At 40.0% G+C, this 22,361-nt stretch overlaps 2 protein-coding genes and 1 long non-coding RNA gene across 3 annotated transcripts; 1 reads left to right on the top strand and 2 right to left on the bottom strand.

Annotated features, from left to right (window-relative positions):
• Positions 1–62: 62 nt before the first annotated feature.
• Positions 63–13,712, bottom strand: LOC103714163 (mitochondrial inner membrane protein OXA1-like; the record flags this gene model as incomplete). Its single annotated transcript, XM_008801326.3, has 9 exons — positions 63–1,038; positions 1,164–1,218; positions 6,100–6,207; positions 9,025–9,156; positions 9,299–9,374; positions 11,393–11,451; positions 11,604–11,645; positions 12,840–12,930; positions 13,036–13,712. Coding segments are annotated over 9 exons (1,497 nt in total), but the record flags the coding sequence as incomplete, so codon positions are not given.
• Positions 13,713–19,235: 5,523 nt separating this feature from the next.
• LOC120108413 lies at positions 19,236–20,127 on the top strand. Its single transcript, XR_005509778.1, has 2 exons — positions 19,236–19,806; positions 19,855–20,127. It is a non-coding gene; the product is annotated as an uncharacterized LOC120108413 (long non-coding RNA).
• On the bottom strand, positions 19,942–21,638 carry LOC103714164 (heat stress transcription factor B-2b). The gene is made up of 2 exons (XM_008801328.4): positions 21,046–21,638; positions 19,942–20,930 (listed from the first exon to the last, which is right to left on the bottom strand). Exons 1-2 carry the CDS (start codon positions 21,310–21,312, stop codon positions 20,223–20,225), a joined length of 975 nt encoding a protein of 324 aa, XP_008799550.1. The 5' UTR covers positions 21,313–21,638; the 3' UTR covers positions 19,942–20,222.
• Between the last annotated feature and the right edge of the window lie 723 nt (positions 21,639–22,361).

The following is a 22,361-nucleotide window of genomic DNA, read 5'->3' as shown; positions in this document are numbered from 1 at the left end:
GAATGATTCCATAGAATCTGCAGCAAAATCATAGCCAAAACAAAATAGTACAGAATTCCACATCACAGCACAATAATTCATTGATGTAATAAATTTGTGCACTTTACTCTTCTGGCTTATGGTATACTCAAGTCAATTTCTAATCAGAAGACAGTACGACATCTATAACTAGCCAAACAAACCTCATGGAGAAAAAACTTAAATAAAAAATGAAAAGATGTAGCTTCATAACATGTGCTGATATACATGGCAAACAGAATCCTAGCTTTTCTATGATGTGAAACTTACACTTCTCCCTTCCATCAATCACCATCACGTTGTTTGGTGGTTAATAATCTCCCAAACGATGGCTGAGTGGTCGGTAAAGGCTTCCATTTTCATCAACAAAGCATGTAATGATACGATCAGCTTACAATAGATCAGCTGGTACCAGGACCACACGGTCTATCAAAATCTAAATTTAGCCCACGGTCGATTGGGCAGAACTGCTGAGTGAAATGGGAAGAAACGAAAAATTTCCATACTGTGGCTGGAGCCTCAAGCCACAACCTACGCTATTATAGCCGTATTCTGAATTCCATCTTACATGTCAACAATGACAGTAAATTATTTTCACAAAAAATTGCAATTACCTCATTTACCATAAATAAATTGCATCATATATAATAGCTTAATATAACTCCTCCATTTTGGATATATTTTTGCATATTGAAGAGGGAAAAGTTGATCCTTTCTCTTCATTCGCTCTTTTAACTGATCTCTAGATGTCCTGCAAAACTTCTCACCTTTTCTTCGGTTTACTTCTACCTTTCACAGTTTTTTCTAGATTTCTAATCCGTTGACTGATGACAGCAGATGAAGATATCCTTCTCTCTGGAGGATTGGGACGCTCAGACTCCTTAGCTGGTAGTGGAGAAGCTGCTGGTGCAACTGCCTTGGATTCCCCAAAGAAAGAAAAACTCGGCTGCGGCGCAGGGTTAGGCTGAGGAACTATGTCAGGAAGATTCAGATATCTCCTTACCGGAGGGCGTTTAATTACTGTTAGCAATACAGTGTTCATCAGGTTATGCTTTAAATTATCTACCAGACAAACAAGAGAGAAAAAATGAACATCACGACACATGCTAGATCTTACACAAAAAAGAGGGGAAAAAATAACTCACCAAGTCCGTACGTGAGGGAGAAAAGGTTTGATGTGATCCAGTAGCAAAAAATGGCCTGGCAGGATATAATATAATAAGTTATAAAGCACCAAACAAATCCATTTTACTACTGCATGGAGAACAAAGAGAGTGATGCCTCTTAACAAACCAAAAATTGCTAGCAGCATGTCAACAAGAATTCAACAAGAACCTTCTAATTCAACTAATAAAATATTAAGAAAGAATTGGAAGCAGGCCTCCTGAAATCTTGCATTTAAAATAAATTAAGGCCTAATATTTATGCCCATTGACACTAATCATTGGAAAAGTCAACCTATAAGTTGCAGAAATATCAGCTTATTTTTATTTTGTTCACTGCTTCACTTATCTGGAATTGTTCAAGCTTTTGCATTGCAAATCATGCCCTTACATACAGAGGGACACAGAGAATAACTTTTTCTAAATCAGCAAAACATATAAGACCAATGTTTTTAAGAAAACAGCTGTGGTATTCCAGAGGGCGATTGGACTACATGGCACATACATGGTATGCGGTCTGCCAAAGCAGGTGTATATGCAGTTAGTATTTTATATTTAAAATATGAGATATATTAGATACAATAATAATGGCTACATTTTTATTCAACAATAGCAATACTAACAGCAATAACATCAAAAAATTAGTGCTTACTATCTATAACATAACATTGGAATTATTAATGTACATGAATCTGTCCCGTTTAAAACCCACATCCAACCCAACCATCAGCCCTTGAAACTATTCCATTCACATGGATCTGCATAAGAGTGGGGCCATACAAGTGTCATACAATGCTAGGAGGGATGCATAGGAGATCACATAATGATAAGCAAGCTGCATGTACAGTAGTATAATGCCAAGACTATCACATGCACTTATACAGTGGTAAGCAAATTACTTTCAGCCTATATGCAGCCCGACCACATAGAAGCGGCATATACAAAATGTAATGTAGCCAGGGCGCCGCAACCGCCAATATGGCTCATGACCACACTTTTAAAACAAAGTAATAAGACTACCACAAGGATAGAAAAGAAATAACATGTGTGAGAGCATGCATGTGGAGGGATGCGTGCACACACACACTACAGTTTTGACCGCTCTCATATGGAGAGAACCCAACATGACTTCTAAATAAATCATCTACAAAATACCAATAACAATATGATTTTTCTTTTTTCTTTTTTAAATCAGCTCAAAAGACAAAGGTGCCACAGGAATAATATTCGTAAAAGACCAGTTAAGTTTTCTCAAGCATACCATGCCTAGACAGGTGTATTTCTTGGGACCAATTTGGATTTTTGTGCACCACTTTAGTTGGTTGCCTGACCAACTAAGCACCCGCATAAATTTTGTGTACCAATTTGGATCCTTCTTCCCCTCTTGTTTGCATTATTACCTCTTGCCTCCCACAAATTTATCCTTTTCTTATTTTTACTGTACTCATCTTACCTGCTGATTCTCTGCATTACAAAAATATGCAATTTACATTGTTCCTTTTGGGCATGAATAGATATTGCAGCACTCCTATATTTATTTTCCATATAGTACACATATTTCTGCAAAGTTTCATGTCAAAGATCTGGAATTATTTTACAAGTCCAATCACTAGATCAACCTTAGATCATTTACCTTGGAGTAGCCTAGGACTAACTCCTATCATAGAAACCCAAAACAAGAGAAAGTTTGACCATTATAGCTTCTAGATGGCAGATAAGGTGCCAAGCGCAGCCTCCCAACCTTCATCTCTCATGGCCTCTGACTGCCGGTAGCTAGGCTGGAGATCGATAGGGTACGCTGCATTCCTTTCTCCTCACACGCCATGTGAGAGCGCCAGTCCACATATCACCCTCCTGCCCCTTTTTTTTCTCTCCATTGTCTTCTCTCTCTCCCCCCCCCCCCCAATATTTCCTCCTAAAATCCTCTATCAACCGATCCATTTTGCACTCCATTCAACACTGCAGACTTATTTTCTGGTACATGAGAAAGAGAGAGAACAGATAGGCGACCACACAAAGGCAAAGAATACAGGAGTAACCGTGAGCATTTCTGTCAACACAGACCTCCCCATCATGGAGGAGGCCATCACCATGCCCATCACAACCACAATGAAGAACGCTAGGCTTCAGATTCGTGCTTGCTATAAATAGTAGGCAGGAAGTTGCCTTACCCTAACAATGGAAGGGGAAATTGCTATACATATGTACTTACGTACATATATACATACATATAACAGAAGGGTATGTATATATAACGGAAGGGTTTTACATACACACACACACACACACACACACACACATATATATATATATACATATACACATATACATATACACATATATATATATGCATATATATATATATATATATATATATATATATTATATAACCGAAGGGTTTTAAGATGTCAGTCTTAACTAGTGGCCTCCTTTGACTTTTTGGATTGGCATTTGTGGTATCTGTTATGGGGAGAGTATGTGAAACCCCATACAGGCATGTATTTCGTCCCACATCGGCTACGCAATGGGTAAATCTTGGGTACTTATGCAAAGCCAAGGAATCCAAATAATACTTACCAGCTAGACTTTTTGGGCCAAAGTCCTTGGTTGTTACAGGATCTTTCCATCTAATGCTTTGTTTCATATAAAGGTGAAAGTGGATTGGATAATATCCGTCCAAATTTGTTTTCATTTCCGAATCTATCCGAATATGGATAGAATTTGAGCAGCCGACTTAGAACTAATTGTGGATTGGGCTTGGGCACATAAAAGATCAAATTTTAAATAGGCCTAGCCCGAAGCTCGATTAAAAATAAATAGAGTTTAGGCCTGAGGCCCGGACCATGATCAGCTCTAATCTGACTAATATCCATATCTGTATCGATATCCGTTAAACAAAAATAGATATGAATATGGATAGACAACTATCCGATATGTATCTAAATATCTAATTCTATTTGTAATCCTATTTAATTTTATATAGCACTCATGAACTTTTAAGAAAATTAATGACCACATTAATATGGTATTAACTTGATTTATCATCCATTTAGTGATATTTTTGATGATGTGGTCATAAAGTTTAATTATCTGACATATCCATATTCATATCCGTACTTTCGATATCAAATTTGTATCCGTATCTGTTTAAAACAAATATAGATATAAATTTTTACATCCGACTAATATCCATATCCGTATTTATATTCGTCAAATAAAACAAATATAGATATGGATACACTAGTATCCGATCCGTATTTGAACCGATTTCAACCCTAGTGTCTTAAGGTTTTCTGCTTAGCAACTTCTTTTTTGTCTTCTAAGTTTGTTGCTTTCTGCTTGTTGCCCTAACTTGATGCTTACCCTTTATGAGGTGGTTATTTTGACACTTCTAGGGTAGATTCTTTCCTTTGTAGTTTATTTCTCTATTTTGGGATTGGATGGAACTTCATTTCCATTTTTCTTATATAAAAAAAGAAAGATAAAAGAAATAGTTGGGGGAAGAGGGTTAAAGGGTCATGAGGAGTTTCAGGGGTATTTCAGGTATAGAACAATACATATACATATACATGCATACATACATATATATATATATATATATATAGCTAGACTTGGCTCTACTGAAATAGATCTCCACTTAGATTCTGTCAAAGTCTATATTGGCCAATGGAGATCCTACATCGATGATTCAAGCCATTGGATATGATCTACTACTTGTAAACTGCTTACATACAAAAAATCATGTGATTTCGACACCCCCAGCCTATGCATCAAGAGATCAAAAAGCATATATTTAATGTTATTTAGATTATCCACTTAATACATAGGCTAAGAGTCTCCAAGTTCCATGATTTTTGGTGTGTAAGCAATTTAGAAGTAATTGATTACATCCAACGACTCATATCATTGATGTAGATTGTCCAATCTAGACTTGACCGGATCTGAGCAAAGATCCATTCAAGTGTAGCCAAGTCTCTCTCTCTCTCTCTCTCTCTCTCTCTCTCTATATATATATATATATATATATATATATATATATATATAAAGTTTAGTTTTTCAGCTGCCTACCTCCAATCAGAAAGCATGGAAAATCAAGCATGGGAGGCTAGGCATGGCACCCTAGCTTCCTGTAATTTTTTCATAATAACTGAAAACAAGTTTTTTCCATGCTTTCTGTAACAAGACAGCAAGTGTTTTTTCAGTCAACCCAAGTTCAATCCCTTCCTAAGGTTCATCCACTCCTTCAGAAGCCAACCCCAAGTGGTTCTACAACATAAGCTCTCTCTGGTTGGCAATGACTGCTCGAACTGATTCGGACACATGGTCAAAAAGGTATTACTGCACTATTGCTCCCTTTGGACACTTTTTCCTATCTAAAGGTGGCAACTTGAAACCAGTTTCTGTTGGCATATGTGCGATCACTCATAGGGATATTAAATGCTTATGAGGCGCTAATCATTCTTCTGTTTAACAGTACGTCTTGTGAAATAAGATTACAGGTGTTCCACAAACATTCCTATTAAAAATTTGTTGTTTCCTGAAAAAGCCCTTCAGAGAGTAACATCATCCTGCAGCTTGTGTTTGAGATTTCATATCCACCGAAGGAAACCATCTGTCCTTATTTGCAGATAACAACAGCATACAAGAAAGCAAGGGTTTGTATTGAAGTCAGGAAAAGCTCAAATGGATGTGAGATCATAACCATTAAGACTTGCCCAAACTATTTTACAAGAAAGGAACTCAAATTATCCAAAGAACAAAAACAAAGGCATCAGCCAGAAGGTATAAGTATATCGGTCAGTTTCTCTATATTAACAATCCAATCTAGACAGTGGCACATATGCTATTAACAAATGAGACGCCTCATTTTAGCATAAAATCTTTAAGACTTCAAAAGCAAGCAGTAAGGTTCACAAACCTTTGGAAAGTTGGCTGTAAATGGAATTGTCAAGAGAGCAAGAATTCTGGAGAAGTTCTTCATGGTACTTGCCATAGGATTTCCTTCCATTCCTTCTTGCATGTTCAACTGAAAGGACACCAAATTTATCTCAGTTCATTTATTTCTATAAATGATATAAGAGCTAGCAGGATTTAATATTAAAAAAAACTATTTACATCATACACCTAAAACTAGGATATAGTAAAAAATGTCATAGTACCATAAGAAATGAGAGTTACAACATGCAGAGATGATATTTTTCGAGTGTTTCTTAAGAACTTTGCATGTGACATATATTGATCTGAACAGAAGATGATTGATAGACACAGAAAAATAAAAATGTGATCATCTTCGAAGTTATAGTGTCATCAACATTCTTGTAACTTCAAAACTTGAAGGAAGGACAATAGTACATGAAAATTTAAAGCTGAAAACAAGCAAATGACACAAATGGATCTGCAGGTGTGATATGAATGCTGCACATGCGTGAAAACACAGTTCAGTGCAATCTACTCTAACTTGTCTGAGAAAGGCTTTTTCCACATATAGCTACCGGAAATAAGGAACAAAGGCTTTCCCTCATATGTTTTGGCACGCTTAAATAATTACTTAGTTGTTTCTTCTTCAGTGCTAGCTGGGAACCAAACATACCATCTTGCCAAACCAGCCAAACAAATACAACAGAATTCTAGCCATGCTAGAATCCTCCTAGCAAACTCTTTGGCAAACTCTTCTACTGTGCAGTATGGACATATAAATACATGCAAGTCCAACTCTATGCTGGACGGCTTCCGCATGATACATAGTAGCTTTTATCGCTAAGAAATAATTTATGACATCAAGGACATTAGTCACAGTACACTTTTCTAGGAGAGCTATGGATTATTTTCTCAAATGTATGGTGCATTACAATCTAGGATGTGCGATAGTGATCATAATACTCAATATGTGGCCTGTGGAACTGGTGCCATCCAAATAGAGGATTAGCGAAGCAAAAAGAGACAGCTTCTCTGTTGTACTAACAAAGGGGCATATAGTTCCTGCCCACAAAAAAAGAAGGGAGAAAAGACACAAAAAGAAAGAGTGAGAGAGGGAAAGAAAGAGAATGAACATAAAAAATAGGGAAGAAGGAAGTCGAGAAAAATGAAAGAGACGACTGCGTTATATGGAAGCCCTCTCATTCCTTGCTTCCCACCAAAAGATCTCATCCTCCTAATAACAACTTTTAGATTTTCGGAGAAGTGTAAAATGTGAGTTGATGAGCTTGAAGTCTATGGTTACCGGTGGAGAAGAAGATGGTGCAACTAATTTCTGTCACATTATTGATGACAGTTCTGCAGATTAATTATGTTCCATGCTTCCTTCATTTCGTGGCTGAAATTCAGTTCCAAATTCTTGATTTCAAATTTTAGGCTTGCTGTAGATTATCGGAGAGCTCATCTACATTGAGGAAACATAATTCTGTACTTGTGTATAAGTCCATAATTCAACATACATTACGCCCCTACTTCAATTACTCCAGCACATACTTAAACATGCACCTATTTATAAAACTGCCATAAGCAATTGTTGACGCTGCATGGCAACGATCCAGTGGGTGGTGTCTAGGTAATGTACCTACAACTTAGTTGCTGAACCCAAATTATAAACGATCATCATATTGAATTCTAACAAATAAGACTCCAACTTCATCTGCCAAGTTCATTGCAACTTTGATCAAGTTTGATCATGGAAGCTTGTAGTTTCTGCGAACGACCATCTTCTTACTTAGCAAGCATGACCACCAGATCTTCATGATTTGATAAAATGCGAACCACACATTACAATTGGCAGGATAAACTTAGTGATTCTCCTTAGAACAACTCAAAGTAACAAAGCTGTTATCTATCTCTCCCACATTAAGACTTTCCCAACCTAGATGCATTAACTTACTCAATGACCTCTTTAAGATAAGGAATGACCAAACAGAAACTCCACACATCTTTCCTTTGAGAAGATAATATCCATCTTTATGCTTTTTTGACCACTAGAATAATTGATTAACCATGCAAAGGTCCTATAATTATTGAATAGTGCTTGGTAAGTTGCAGACTTATCAGTAAAATGTCTATAGCTCTGGACATTAGTCAGAATCTTAGGCTTAGGCCAAATCTACAAGATCAAGACCTTGACCTTCTCTAGAGTGCCATAACTATCAAGCGTTGTGCAAATTTTTATTTGCCTATTATATACATTCCGAGCTATTTTGGTGGCAATGCACACCCATGCAATCTTTTTCACGTGGCCTCCATCAATGTTAGATCAGGCTTTCTTATTCCATTTCTTCGCTCTTACAAAAATGTGAGTACCTTTTATTGGAGTGACCACAACTTCAATTGCACATAACTATACCAACTCTTACACTGACTCTAGATTCTGTAGCATTACAGAACCACCAAAACAAGGCAGCTCAAAACCAAGTTGAACAAAAACCAAAACATTTAACCTTTTATTTTGTCGAGATTCTCGACATAAAGGGATAACCATAAGCACATAACATTCCTCTCTCTCTCTCTCTCCATGCATCAACTACAGCAACATCTTAACCTGTTATACCTCAAAATATGTGTACTATAAATGCTTGATTGCAGATTGAAACTTCAATCAACTACTCTTGCACATGAAACCTTCTTCTTGCTCAGATTGTAGGAAAAATGGATAAGATATTATCAGCAACTAGAAGGGCTGTAAAGCATAAATTTAAAGGAAGAAGTATATATTAGACTTCCACAAGTAATATTATATTTAGTTTTAAATAAAATTGATGGAAGAATAAAAGCAAATATAACCATAAAGTCACTTATTTGCAAATTTTCTAAGGTATAATTTCACACTGAGATTTGTACTGTAATAAAAAATACATACCTCAACAGTCATCAAGAAGGATAATGATGTTAACACTGGAAGCATGTATAAAGTATCAGGAGTTGTCAAATCAGTAAACCAAAATGCTCCACCTCCTTTGAAAGATGGAACTTTCTCAACCATATTTGAAATCTACAAACAATAGAGGCAAAACATATACCATGATCAAAGAATAACATAAATACGCATACAACAAAAAATATGATCCTGCTCTGCAAATGTAAAAATAGAAATTATAAACGTTCATTCAGAGAAATGAAGTCAACAAACTTACAGCCAAGTAAAAGCTGATAAAAATGGGTCCTTGGATGAACATTCCCTTCAATGGAGTAAATGGAGTAACCCCATGCCTTCAATAACAATTGAAAAAAAAAAAAAGAAATGGAAACAATCAGAGCAAGACCATAACCAATACCATTCAGCCTTTTCCCAACTATTTGGGGCTGGCTTTATGAATCCTCATTCGCCAAGTACAAGCGGTCAAAACAAGAAAAATCCAAAGAAGAGAAGCATGAACATAATTTACAGAATTAATATTGGCTAGGAAAAAATCACAGAAGGTTGCAACTGGATTCAACATAAACACTATAAGTGACAATCCTTTAAATAATATGGTAGCTATTTTTTTCATTTTATATAACAACAAAGATATGGTCTCAATTTTCTTCTTATCCACACTAAGACTATACAATAACGCTAGGAAAGGAGCCCTGACCCTCAAATAACCAAATCAATAAACAGAAAACAGGAACTCAAATGAGTTATACAGAAAGGTAATCTGTAGAAACAAAAACAAGCCAACGTATAAGTTATTAATAGTTATCTTCATCATTGTTCCCTACTCAAGGTCATATCCTTCTAATTGATGAATGAATCATTTCCCAATATTCTATTCATATTTTCATTTGTCACCCCATCCTCATCTCACGTCGATGAAACAGAAATCCAGAAACCCAGATTGCCAACATTATTTCTATTTTCTAGCCTATGCTAAACATGACCAAGAGTACCTAACTTCACTCAGTGTCCTCTCATTTATCCTCTCTTGAGCACCCCTTAACAAACTTCTTTCTAACTCAATTCATTCTAGTCATACCACAAATCCACCTTGCCATTAACATCTTTATTTCACTCTTTTATGCTCATGGCCTGCATCATTTCTCAACATATTGATCCATGTGATAAAGATCACTTATCATTATCTTGCAGATTTATATTTTAAGTCTCAAAAGTTCTCTATTATGGAATATCACTCCAAAGCACAATGGCAGTTGCATGGTGTAATCATAATGCGCGGCAATTGGTCAAGATCAGCAAGGACGAGCATTATCAACTTCCTGTTGCGATAGAAAGATTGCAAGTCTATTGGCACATCATCTCAAATCTTGGACTATTGGTAGATCCTCAGATCAATAGGGTCAGACATATAGATACTGATGTGAAATAAACTACGCATGCAGTACCTGAAGAAGAGAGTAACTATGAGAAGGCCGGGAAAGATATAACAAAAGTAAGCAAAATTTCTATGGATCACCCATGCAGCACATATGGAGCAACATGGAGAATTGGATATAGGACAAGATACCCAAGTTCAGACACAATCACTAATCAATCGATTCACCAACAGAATGAAGGCCATGGCCACACTTGCTTTTATGGCCTTGCATAGCCATTCATGAAGGAAGATCGTGTTGAAGGCACTATCCGCATCAAAGCAAGTTAGAGATGGTCCAACGCATCAAAGCAAGTTAGAGATGGTCCACCTTATATAACAAGGACTATTTTCAAGGAGGATGAGGGGCAGTAGTAGATGTGGACAAGTGGCGTAAAATTTGCAAATGAGGATCTGCAGAAAACACTTCTTCTTTTGATATCTGAACTAAAACTGGTTCATCTTTCCCATAAACCTACAGCCTACAGTCAAGCCACAACTTATCAACATAGACATCACTTAGCCTTGATCGATAATTTGATGGCTAGCTTTGATGGATACAATCCTAAATAAAAGTCAAAATCACAAGTAATTCATCTCATGTCTTCGTACGCTCAAATTCATGAGCAATCTGTTTTATGTCTTTATGCACCCTTTTGTGTAACTTTGAGCACATTTTTGTACATAACTGCAGGGTATGTGCCAGTACAGCATGAAACTCCTAGCTGACAATAACATACTGCATGATATAGTTTATTTTTCAATCCATAATAGAAAAAACCAGCATTGGGGACTGAGTTACACTGGAATCATTTTTATTTTGTTCCAGCATTTTTGGTATAATTAAAACCATGTGAAGAACCTTTAGAACCAAAGCATGATATAAATATCCCAATAAAATATAAAAAGAGAAGCCCATCTCTAAGAGGTGCATACTTTTGAAACAATGCCTTCATTCTTTTCTGACCTTCCTGCACAGATTCTGGATCCATAGACTGCAGCAAATCACCCAGTATCAACACACAACAAAGAAAGGTATAATAACTAAAGTAACTGGGAGGAAAATCACTTTCTACTATTGACTATTTATCATATTTTAAGCACGCAAAGTATGGAGGTTCCAAAGAACACCAGCTGCAAACCATACATTTATTTGCTGCTTGAGCTGCTCCAACTCTGGCCTCATTGTCTGTACATAAAAATGATTCAGTAAACATAAGGTACAAAAAATGAAACCCATCCTACTACATAATGACAAAATCATAAGACCACAAAAAAGGCAAGATTAAATAATATATCATATAATAAAAGTAGTCGTTGTTAATAGAAATGGCAGAAGGAGCAACTCAGTAAACCCAAAGAAGTAGCCTCCGTATTATACTTGTACTAAGCAGGAGCCATGCAGTAAACCCAAAGAAGTAGCCTCCATATTAAACTTGTACCAAACCTTAGTAGTATGTTTGCTATTCCAATAGAGCTTAGACTGTTTAGCAACACAAGATATCATGCTTCACACGTTTGCGGCACTTCTCGATGAGCTTGTACTCTTGAATGTAAAAGAGCACTATTTGAGAATGGTTTTCCCATGCCGAATTATTGCTTTTACATGGGAAACTGTACCTTCTTTAGATTATTGACTTTAGTCACCATATTGCTTCAGAAGTTTCTTATCTAGAGAGAGTTTTCTTAGTGCTTAACAATTTGTCTAGACCCTAAAATAGGGTTATCTAATGCTTCACTGTACTCACTACTCACCTTTTATAAATCGGTTACCCAAAAAAATTATCGCTCAGTTTTACTAACAGGCAACTGATTGATCCTGCATGCTCTGTAAAGTTATGTCATGTGATCAAGCAGAATTTTATTCTCTACTGCTTACGGCTCTTATTTTTCTCCGGCAGCTGATAAGTTTGCAGTGTGCATAAACCAACACCTTTTTATTTTGATAACAAGCACTTTCAGTCAGATTTTAAAACAAGAAAAGTTGCTGGATCCACAAAGAATAAGAATTGGAGAGAAACATAATGCAACCAAGGTGTGCAACAGTATTACGAATACAAATACTAAAAGCTAAAGGAATTACTTTAGTTGACAAATAGTTGATTAAACATGAAGGGTACTTTTGCTCGTAATCGAGTAGCTAACAGCCAAAATCGTGGAAAAAATGAGATTAGCTTGAGAAATTGTGACAGCAAGTAAGAAATCACTCCATTTTTTCATGTGGAATTATAACCAAACATCAACAATACATTAAGATCAAGATGAGCATACTAAATAGCATTAGCGACAGTTTCCCAAGCCTGTAATAATAGTCGATAAACAACATCAGAATTATGGAACAAATCAAAGACAGTTCATCATGAATGGAGAAGCTACGACTCACATTAAGCTTCACGGTGGCCTTCATCTGGTTTAACAGAAGCGGAACCGTAGCCCCTCGAATCAAAACAGTCGTCAAGGCAATCGACGCCCACCTGAGAAGCAAACATCGACAAAAACCAAAGCTTTTTCTTTCACTTTTCCCAAACACCCAAACTCTTCGCTAACAGTATCCACAAAAGAAGGGCAAAAGACCTGACCAGTTCAGTCCGGTAAACGAATGGACACCATCGATCAAATACTGCAGCGCAGCGACGGGGAGGAAGGAATCCGCAGCCGCAGCTGCCACTTCGCCGGCGAAGGGTGCCGGAGCCGCCGCGGCGGCAGTAGCGGCGGCGGTTTCGACGCTGTTGTCCGTGAGAACCCCGGCGACGTCCTTGATGTAATCGACCTCATTCGATCCCTCGGCGCTGGAGGAGTAGCTCCGGAGGAGGGAGGGCTCGAGGCCCAGCGGGAGGGAGAATCCGAGGGTTCTTGGATCCCGGAGGGAAGAGCCGCCGCCGTAGCCGTGGACGGATCGGGAGAAGGCGGAGGCGGGAGGAGAGGAAGGGAGAGGCGGGGCGATCGCGGTCGTCGTGGTTGATGTGGGCGAATGAGGGGTGGAAGCGGCGGGTGATGCGGGTGGTGAAGTTGGAGGTAAGGCTCCTTCGAGCGCAAGCCATTTGGACGGAGGGGAGATCTCGGGGGAGGAGGGGATTTCCAAGAAATAGGGGGAGGCGTCGAGGGTTTTCGCCCAAAACCCTCGCTTAATCTTTCTTCCGTTTCTTTCCCAGGTCTCGTGGTTTTGCAGTCCGGCGGCCGCCTTTGCTTTCACTTGTTTCGGCACGGACCGGTCTGGGGTTCGGGTTGCACAATGGTGTGGTGGAGTCAGCTCGGTTCAAAGCTGCTTGAACCGGATTTGGGCTGAACAATGAGACCGATTCCACAAATATTCGAAACAACTCTAGCCCTAATGAAGGTGTAACAGTGTACCTAAGTCTGCAACATGGCCGCAAGTTATATCAGCATTTTAGTTGTCATACCCTGGCGAGAGATAGTTCAATAGGTGGTATGTTTGCTTCGCTGATCATTGAGAATATAAGTTTCTACTAGGCCCAAATGTGTGCTTGATTGTTTTGAGATTTGCTATGCTTTCAATGCCTAAATGGATAGCATCTAGCTTGCATTCCGAGGATATATTGACATCTGTTGTGGTTCAAATTCGGCCAAATGGTGACCACGCCAGAGGAGTCGGGGGAGCTGCCGAACGGAACGGAGAGGGGTGTTGCTTCCTGTACGCTGGCGGATTTGCACAAAGCCTCACCGGTGGGGTTACAGTGGGATCCTTCGATAATGAAGTTGAAGTAGATTTTAGGTGGTCCAGCCAAAAAATCCTCAAGCGTTACCTGATGGGGGCTATTTATAGTCCCCGCGGAGGTACCCAGGTAGCGTGCAACCATGGCTTGCTTGAGGCATACCGTGTAGGCCGTCTTTGTGAACAACATGGCGCTGACAGAGATAGCAGAGGATGATCCTTGGTTGACGTGTTGTGGAGTGACCAACAAGTAAAGCATGACGCGGTGAGGTTGTAACGTACGGCCACGTATGTGGACATAGAGGCGCACGTGGATGTGACCGTGGGCAAGGTCAGGCTCGCTTGGAGGCCGCAGCCTTTACTTGGCGAATTCAGCTTGATGAGCACTGAGATTGGGCCAACTTGGAGGACCGCGACATATATTTGGTGAGGTTGGCTCGGCGGACAATAAGATCAGCTTAGCCTCCTCAGCTCTGAAGTCATCTTGGTTGGGGGCTTCGAGCTCGGGCCAGGACGTTGTTGTAGACACCTGCGGTCGACGGGGTCTCTTCGGCTCTTGGTCGATTCTGCAGGGCGCTCCAAGCGGAGAGGTCCGAGCGATATCTACTCGGTCTTTTGTAGGGTCTGGGGTCGGACTGGTGTTCGGCAGGACTGAGGTCTGGCCTACTCAGTGTTGATATCTATTAGCTAAAATTGGGTGGTCCCATGTTATGAACAGGACGATCCATTTTGCCCCCATCACCATCATTCTCAAAGAGCAAATGTATTCTGCTTTTCGTTGGCAAGCGGAAATATACATTTAGTTCTATACGCGATTTAAGCTAAACTGCGCCATGGTAAAAAAAAAAGCTAATGTTATTCTAGATTTTTTTGTCAATCATTTTAGGAGTTGAATAAAAAATCGAATCTTGGAATATAAGATTAATATATGTTTAAATCCTATCATTAAATTAATCAAGATTTATTCCTTGTGTTGGACTCAAACTTACCTAGACGCATTACATCGACTACCCGCATAGCTAGATGGACATGTGGAGTCCCTCGCACCATCTTAAAAGTCTCACGCATTGCATGCTGCCTTTTGCTACGCGTAATACTGAAATAGCAATGTTTACTGTGAAATGCATGAAACTTTTGTTGGGGGAGGGGGGGGGGGGGGGGGGGGGGGGGGGGGGGGGGGGGGTACACTTAGGTATGCAAAATAAGTTTTTTTAAAACAAAAAAAAACTAAGTAGAATCAATAAAAAATAGTTCAACCCATTGAACTTGGCAAACTCAGAATTCACCTATGAAAACATTAATGTAATCTTGCATGTCAATTGAATGGGTTGGATTTAGGTCAGAGAGAGAGAGAGAGAGAGAGAGAGAGACTCGAAGCAAAGCCAAGGATTCAAGATAGCATGGGTCAAGCACAATAAAATTGTTGTACAGGCAATGAATCTGTAACAATCCAGGACCTCACCCAAAATGGCTAGCCAGAAGTTATTATTTGGATTCTTTGATCTTGTATAAGTACCCAAGATCTATCCAGCGAATAACCGATGTGGGACTAAACACACGCCCGCACGGGTCCTCACATACTCCTCCCGTTCAAGTCCTAACGTCCTCGTCAGACTAAGAGTTCAAATCTATTCAAATCTAATCACAAACACCACGATTGGCCCGTGGTCAGCCACAATGGATCCGTACTGCAATGTTCCCTAGTCCACATAGGTTATGGGCCAGATTCGCTCTGATACTATTTGTAACAACCCAGGATCTCACCCAAAATGGCTAGCCGAAAGGTATTATTTGAGTTCCTTGATCCTATATAAGTATCCAAGATCTACCTAGCGAATAACCGATATTGGACTAAACACACGCCCGCACGGATCCTCACAGAATCTATCCCTTCTAGCAAGACAAATTCTATGCCTCCAAGTCTGCGTCATGCCCAAGCATGCAAGCAAATGAGATATCTTTGCAATGAACAAGTCTTTTGCAATCATAGAAATTACATACATCCTTGAAAGAACCATCCTCTCTCACAACCTTAAAACTGTGTCAAAATTACAATGACTTCATCTCAAAATGTGAAACCATTTTCATCCATAAAATTTCTAAAATCCAACATGAGTTCATGCACTATTTGCACTACCACTTACAAAACCACAATGCAACAACCATGTCTCATAATGCTATACTGCATTTATGATATTCCAACAAAACCTGCTAGTAGAAAAATTACAAAAAACACGCATATTCTAGCAATTAAAGAATATCAAGCATCCATGGACTAATGCAATCCAACCACAAACATAATCCTCCGAAACACCCATATACTTCCCACACCCTGATAGATTATCTAACTTATCATAACGATATTATAATATTATATTATTATATTATACAATCGCATGATATTAAAATAATATTTTATTTTTATTAAATATTATTATATTACTATATTACTGTATCATATCACATAATGAAGAATTAGCATGGGTATTTTGCCTTTGCAGAATTTTTATTAAAATAGAAATAGCTTCCTATATTTTCTCACGTAAAAATCTTGCCCAAAAACTTCACATTGGAGTTTTCCTAATAGATGCTTTTTGTTTTTGAAGAGGACACAAAGCTATTTTTATTAAACACATTAAATTCGTTCAAAAGAGTTCTTTGCCCTCAGCCTCCATCCACAATACCAAATAGGGCTTTGGTATATTATTAATATATTATAGCCATATTGCTATAAGACAATTAATGTTATACTACATACTGTATAGAGAATTATGTTTATATTACTATGGTGCATATAATATATTGTAACTATCATATCACAAAGTTTAAATGTCTTATAATATCACATATTTATACCAACAAAAATGTATAAAGTAAACTATTATAATATGTTTTTTTCTATATTTTGTTAATATGCCGTTCATCTTTGTGTGTACAAAATATTTGCATAAGTGATTATTGTACTGAATATGATATCATTGATGTATAATAATATAGTAACATAGGTATATATTTATATTACTAAAATTGCACTATAATATTAGTGCATATGTTCAATTTGAGTAATTGAAATGCATTTGATGATCCGATTTTGGTCGTCCAACTATATTATATCAATCTGTCTTGCAAGCTATTAACATCCTCATTCCTCTAAATAGTAGGAGTTTAATTCTATGCAACCTTATAAACCACATCAGATATTTAAACTTGCTAGTCCAATCTCAAAAACCTCATATAAATTCTTAAATTCTTTAAAATATTAAGTTTTAATATATATTCACATTCCCCCAAGGTATTGTTAAAGCCTTGGATTTGTCCTCACCCCAATTTTGGCTGCGATTTCCCCTATTATAGTTTTAAAATAAAACATATTCTTAATTTTAACTATTACAAAATGTTACATGTGATTTAAAATCAAATAAGCTAGTTTTGCGGCCATCAATGTCTAACTTCTTGCATTTTAGTAAACTATGCTGTTGAATTTATCGTATATCTTTCTTTTTCAAAGTACTCTTTTTGACTTCGTGGCTTTTTGGCAAATTGGATGGTCAAGACTACCAAAGTGGACAATTATATAATATATTGCTAATATATTAATATAATGAATACAATATATATTAATATAATTAATATATTAATTATATAAGATAATTAATATGATAGTAATATAATATAAGTGGGAATATTCCCATCCAACAATGACAATTTCGGGCTCTTGGTAATCCGCCGTAGAAAAAAAATACCACATCTGAAGTGGTATCTGTTTTACCTCCTCTCTTAATAGAATAAATATAAAATCGACCATTTATTTTATATTTTTTTCATCCTGTCTTCATACCAAACATGGTAATCTAATGCAGAATTTATTTTCTTATGCTAGATTACCTCCCATCAAACAAACTCTAAATCTTTTGGTCATACATCGAAATAAATGTGTTAGTTTGATAAAAAGTTTTTGACTTTAAAGTATTTCTTAATTCAAACCTAACTATGGTCTTAATAAATAAAGATATCTTAAGCATTCTTTATGCTCTAAATCAATTTCCGTATGTGTTAATCTAAATCACTCTATTCGAATTTGAAAGAACACAAGTTCATGGATGGGGTCAACAAAATCGCTCTTCTAGCAAGTTACAATATGTCAAGCAAAAGATATCTCTATCTTGACTTTGAATAAATTATGGAGGACTAGGGAGTATAGGATGCTATCAAACTGCCATGAAGACATTTGATTCGGCCATATTTCATGTAGATGACACGTTTCTACATGATCAGTAAACAAACCATTCTTACAACGGATAACCCTCATGACCAACCTCCAACACAGAAGACATTTATGTCTATAAAATCAGAAAGTTTTGAAGGTTATATGTGGAGGTTGTTTGTTATCATATTATTATTCTTTTGATAAGGACGCATACATCTTGGCTTCAGCAGGACCACCTAGAACATTATTTTGCTAACCTTATCGCAGCCAATGCCCAACCCTTATCAGCCGAAGATAATCTTATCTAATATACGCAAAATATAATTGACATAAAATCTTATAAATCTGGTAAAATGGATATGCCCTTAACTTTAACATTCAAAGCAAGGTCGTATATAGAAATTCTCGATGGACCAACGGCTCATTTTTTCTTATCCAACTTCACTGAATCAGAACCATATCTGTTACTAGGACTGTTAACGAGCCGAGCCGAGCCGGGGCTCCCGAGCTCGGCTCGGCTCGTTTCACAGAAGCTCGGGCTCGAGCTCGATAACGAGCTCTATATTGGGCTCGAGCTCGGGCTTGTTTGGCAAAAAAAAAGCTCGGGCTTGAGCTCGTAAAGCTCGTTTCAATTACGAGCTCTAGAACGAGCCCGAGCTCGGGCTCGAACTCGATAACAGGCTATTTTTCTCTATGTGGTCAGATTTTTATGAATTATAGTGCTAAAATAAGATTTTTTAGTGGAAGACTAGAGCTCGTTTGGGCTCGTGAGCTGCTCGGGCTCGGGCTCGGATGTAGACAAGCCTCATACTAGGCTTAGGCTCGAGCTCGTTTGACTAACGAGCCGAGCCCAAACCGAGCTTTTACCGAGCCGAGCCCGAGCCGAGCAGCTCGGCTCATTAACAGCCCTATCGGTTACATGTAGATTTAGGTTTCATGAGACTTGACATGCACAAATTTCAAAAGAAAATTCAATCTACTAAAACAAATACCATACTCTCTACGAGCGACATGAAAAATTCCACGGTTACATGGAAAGAAGGTAATCTGACCGGTTCAACCCGAATAATCGGAGAGGACATTAAAAGGATTGAAGCGTAAACCTCACCACCAATATATCTCAGAAAGAGCACCGAATCCACAACCGCGAGTCACCACTCCAGCCGGTAAAACTACGCAGTCAAAAACCAGCCCTTATCTTTTTTTCTCCCACACGACACGAACTGCTGGAAACCAGCCAAAGTCAACACTTCCAGAAGTTCCATTCCTTCCAATTCATTTTTTCCGCAATAAAGACATGCAAGCCAACAAAGCGAGTGACAAGAAAAGCCCGACATCCCACGTCCTGGAATGTCCCATGAACCTCCAATCCAATATTTCTTTAAGTTTTCTCCGGTCGCACGGTGAACGGGCCCATGCTCCTCCAAATTCCACCGTCACAGAGCTGATCAGATGACAGCCTACCCTTAGGTAGCACAACAAGGTACGATTTGTCATAGAAAAAGAAACATCAAATAGGATCGCCAAAAAAACTACACAATAGCAAACTTTTCCCCAATCTCATACGACTAAAATTACTTTTCTGGAGTCATCACAGAGAGGGGAGAAAAATCAACCAAAGGCAGTCGTATCTCTGAATCTTTTTGATCAGATGCCAAAGAGGGAGCCTTTTCCGTTCTATCAGCGCGTCAGCGACAGCAGCATTTACCGCGACGTTGATGGAGTGCGGAAAGCACTCTGCTTTCTTGTTTCTTTCCAAGAAAGGTCGAATTATAATTCTACATGATGGGGGAAAAAAAAAAAAACAAATTCCAGGAAGTTCTCTAGGCTTGTGATTTAGGAAGCGCGCCAGGCACGTGATTAAGTCCTTGGATCACGTGCTCCGGCTACCCGTTGCACACCCGCTGGTTCGGTCGAGGGCAGCAGAGCCACCGGCGGTGGTCGGCCGACGAGTCCTGCGGATCGGCGCCCGGATCCAACGGCTCAGGTTTCACCTCCGGACCCGAAGGGTTCGCCTCCTCGGCAGCGTCGCGCAGGGAGCGCTTCAGTCCGATCGGGACGCCGAAGAGCCTCGTGCTGGGCCCCACCTCCGCTTTCACACGCTCCTCCTCCGGCGACCGCCTCGCCGGCATCAGCTCCAGGGGCGGAGCCACCTCTAGCGGTGGCCCGCCACCGCCGCCGCCGCCGGCGGCGGCGCCCAGTTGCTGGCTGGAGGCGTACTTGGACATGAGGAGGAGGATGTTGTTGCAGAGATTCTTCATCTGCCCGAGCTCGTGTGAGAGCTGCATATTCTCTCTCCGGAGCCGCTCGTTCTCTTCCATCAACTCCGGCACGCTGCTGCACCCCGGCGGCGCCGCTGGCCGTCCCACCGCCGCGGGCGGCTGCTGCTGCTCCCTTCCAGGGGAGGAGTTTGAGGAGAGGGCCTGCTCGTCGCCCGAGTTCCCCGGCGACAAGCCCTGGTTCGCCGGGGCCGCTACCTGGACCGCCGCCGGAGTTATCTTCCGGCGATGGATGTCGCACAAAAGCCGCTTCTCTCCTCTTCTAAAGCACTCGTTCGCGAACTCCCATCTATCCGGCACGATCTTCCGGAATCCCTACAATCCAAATCAAAGTATTCATAAAAAATAATAAAGAAAAAGAAACAAGGGGGAAAAAACGATCAAAACCAGAAAGCTAAACAACGCGCGATGACTGAATGAATGAACTCACGTAGGTATTGAGCTGGCGGACGAAACTGGAGAAGTTGTTGTGTTTGAAGTACTTGGGAAGAAGATCCCGGGCGAACTCGGCGGGGCGCCAGACGACGAACGTGTTCCCATCCTCGTTCCACGAGATCACATCGTCGATGGCCGGATCGTCGACAAGCTGGTACGTCTTCGTCAGGAACGGCGTGGGCATCGACCTCTGCCCGTCCGCCACCACCGTCACCGACGCCGGCTGTTCCCCCTCCACCGGCGGCGGCGGAGGACGAGGCATCGCTCCCAGCGCCGATCCCTCCACGGATCTCAACCCAAGACAAGTCCTCCTCTTCTCTCGGAAAAAACCCTCCAGGGAAAGGAAAGATGACGGAGATCGGAAGATGGATTTATTTTCTTGGTCAAGGAAGTTTCTGAAGGGAGGAGGGGAAGGCGTGCGGTAGGTTCGAGGATTCAAAGATTCTGGAAGGTTCGGGGCAGGGTTATATTACATCGAGTTGGGAGAGGGGAAGCGGAGAGGAGGAAGAGGGAGGAATTGGAAGAAGAAAGAAAAAGGAGGAGGGTGGTGGGGGAGAAAGAAGGCAATCCGTAAGCCATCCCATCAACCGAAAAGGACGGAAACTGAAGGAAAGCGCGAGAAGCACCCCCCAGACGTTTTTTCCAGAACGTTCCCAGAAGGCGTTTCACACCAATGCTCGTCGAGACACGTTTCGGTCGCCAAGTGGACGCTGGAAGAGATAAGGTTACTGCGACCGGAGTGCCGGAATTAAAGCGGAGAGAGAGGAGAACGGAACGTCGGGCGAGGCGGATGAACAGAACCGGATCAGCTCCCTTACCAACTATAATCCAAGTCTTAGATGGAGGTCCGAGATTAGGAACACGAATCACGAAGTCCAGTTTGGTGGAAAATAGGCGCGAATGTTTTGTATTTGTGTGGGTTGGGGCGGAGATGATCCGAGACCGCAAACGGAGGTAAGAAAGGCAAACAGAAACGAACACGTGTAAAAATGCGATAAAAGGGAGGTGGGATCTAAAAGGCCGGCGCTTTCTTTGTTTCGGACTCCCGAGAGAGACCGTCTAGAAGTTTTCCTCTTTTAGGTTTCCAATCAGCTGGATACCGCAAAACGCCAAACATCGTTTTCTGCGATCGGAATCTTCGCACGTGCGACGGATCGTCAACGTTGCAAGCGATGATTTGATGCGTAAGTTCTTCGGGTTTTTGATCGATGCAGCTGATCTTCGCCTTTTGCCGCGCAGGCTGATTGGCGTTTGTTTCGTCCTCACACTTCTAGAAGCGGTTCGTTCACGTGCACGTTACCTGAGAAAGGA

The sequence above is a fragment of the Phoenix dactylifera genome, chromosome 2, assembly GCF_009389715.1.
Source record: "Phoenix dactylifera cultivar Barhee BC4 chromosome 2, palm_55x_up_171113_PBpolish2nd_filt_p, whole genome shotgun sequence".
NCBI classification, from domain to species: Eukaryota; Viridiplantae; Streptophyta; class Magnoliopsida; order Arecales; family Arecaceae; genus Phoenix; species Phoenix dactylifera.
The sequence above is the reverse complement of the archived record's forward strand: the minus strand, read 5'-3'. Positions and strand labels throughout refer to the sequence as shown.

What these genes read in the sequence shown, in the direction of transcription:
- LOC103714164 (XM_008801328.4), bottom strand. Translation starts at nt 21,312, where the DNA reads ATGCCTCGTCCTCCGCCGCCGCCGGTGGAGGGGGAACAGCCGGCGTCG. An exon ending in TCCGCCAGCTCAATACCTAC is followed by an intron (nt 20,931 to 21,045) that starts GTGAGTTCATTC and finishes TTTGGATTGTAG; the next exon opens with GGATTCCGGAAGATCGTGCC.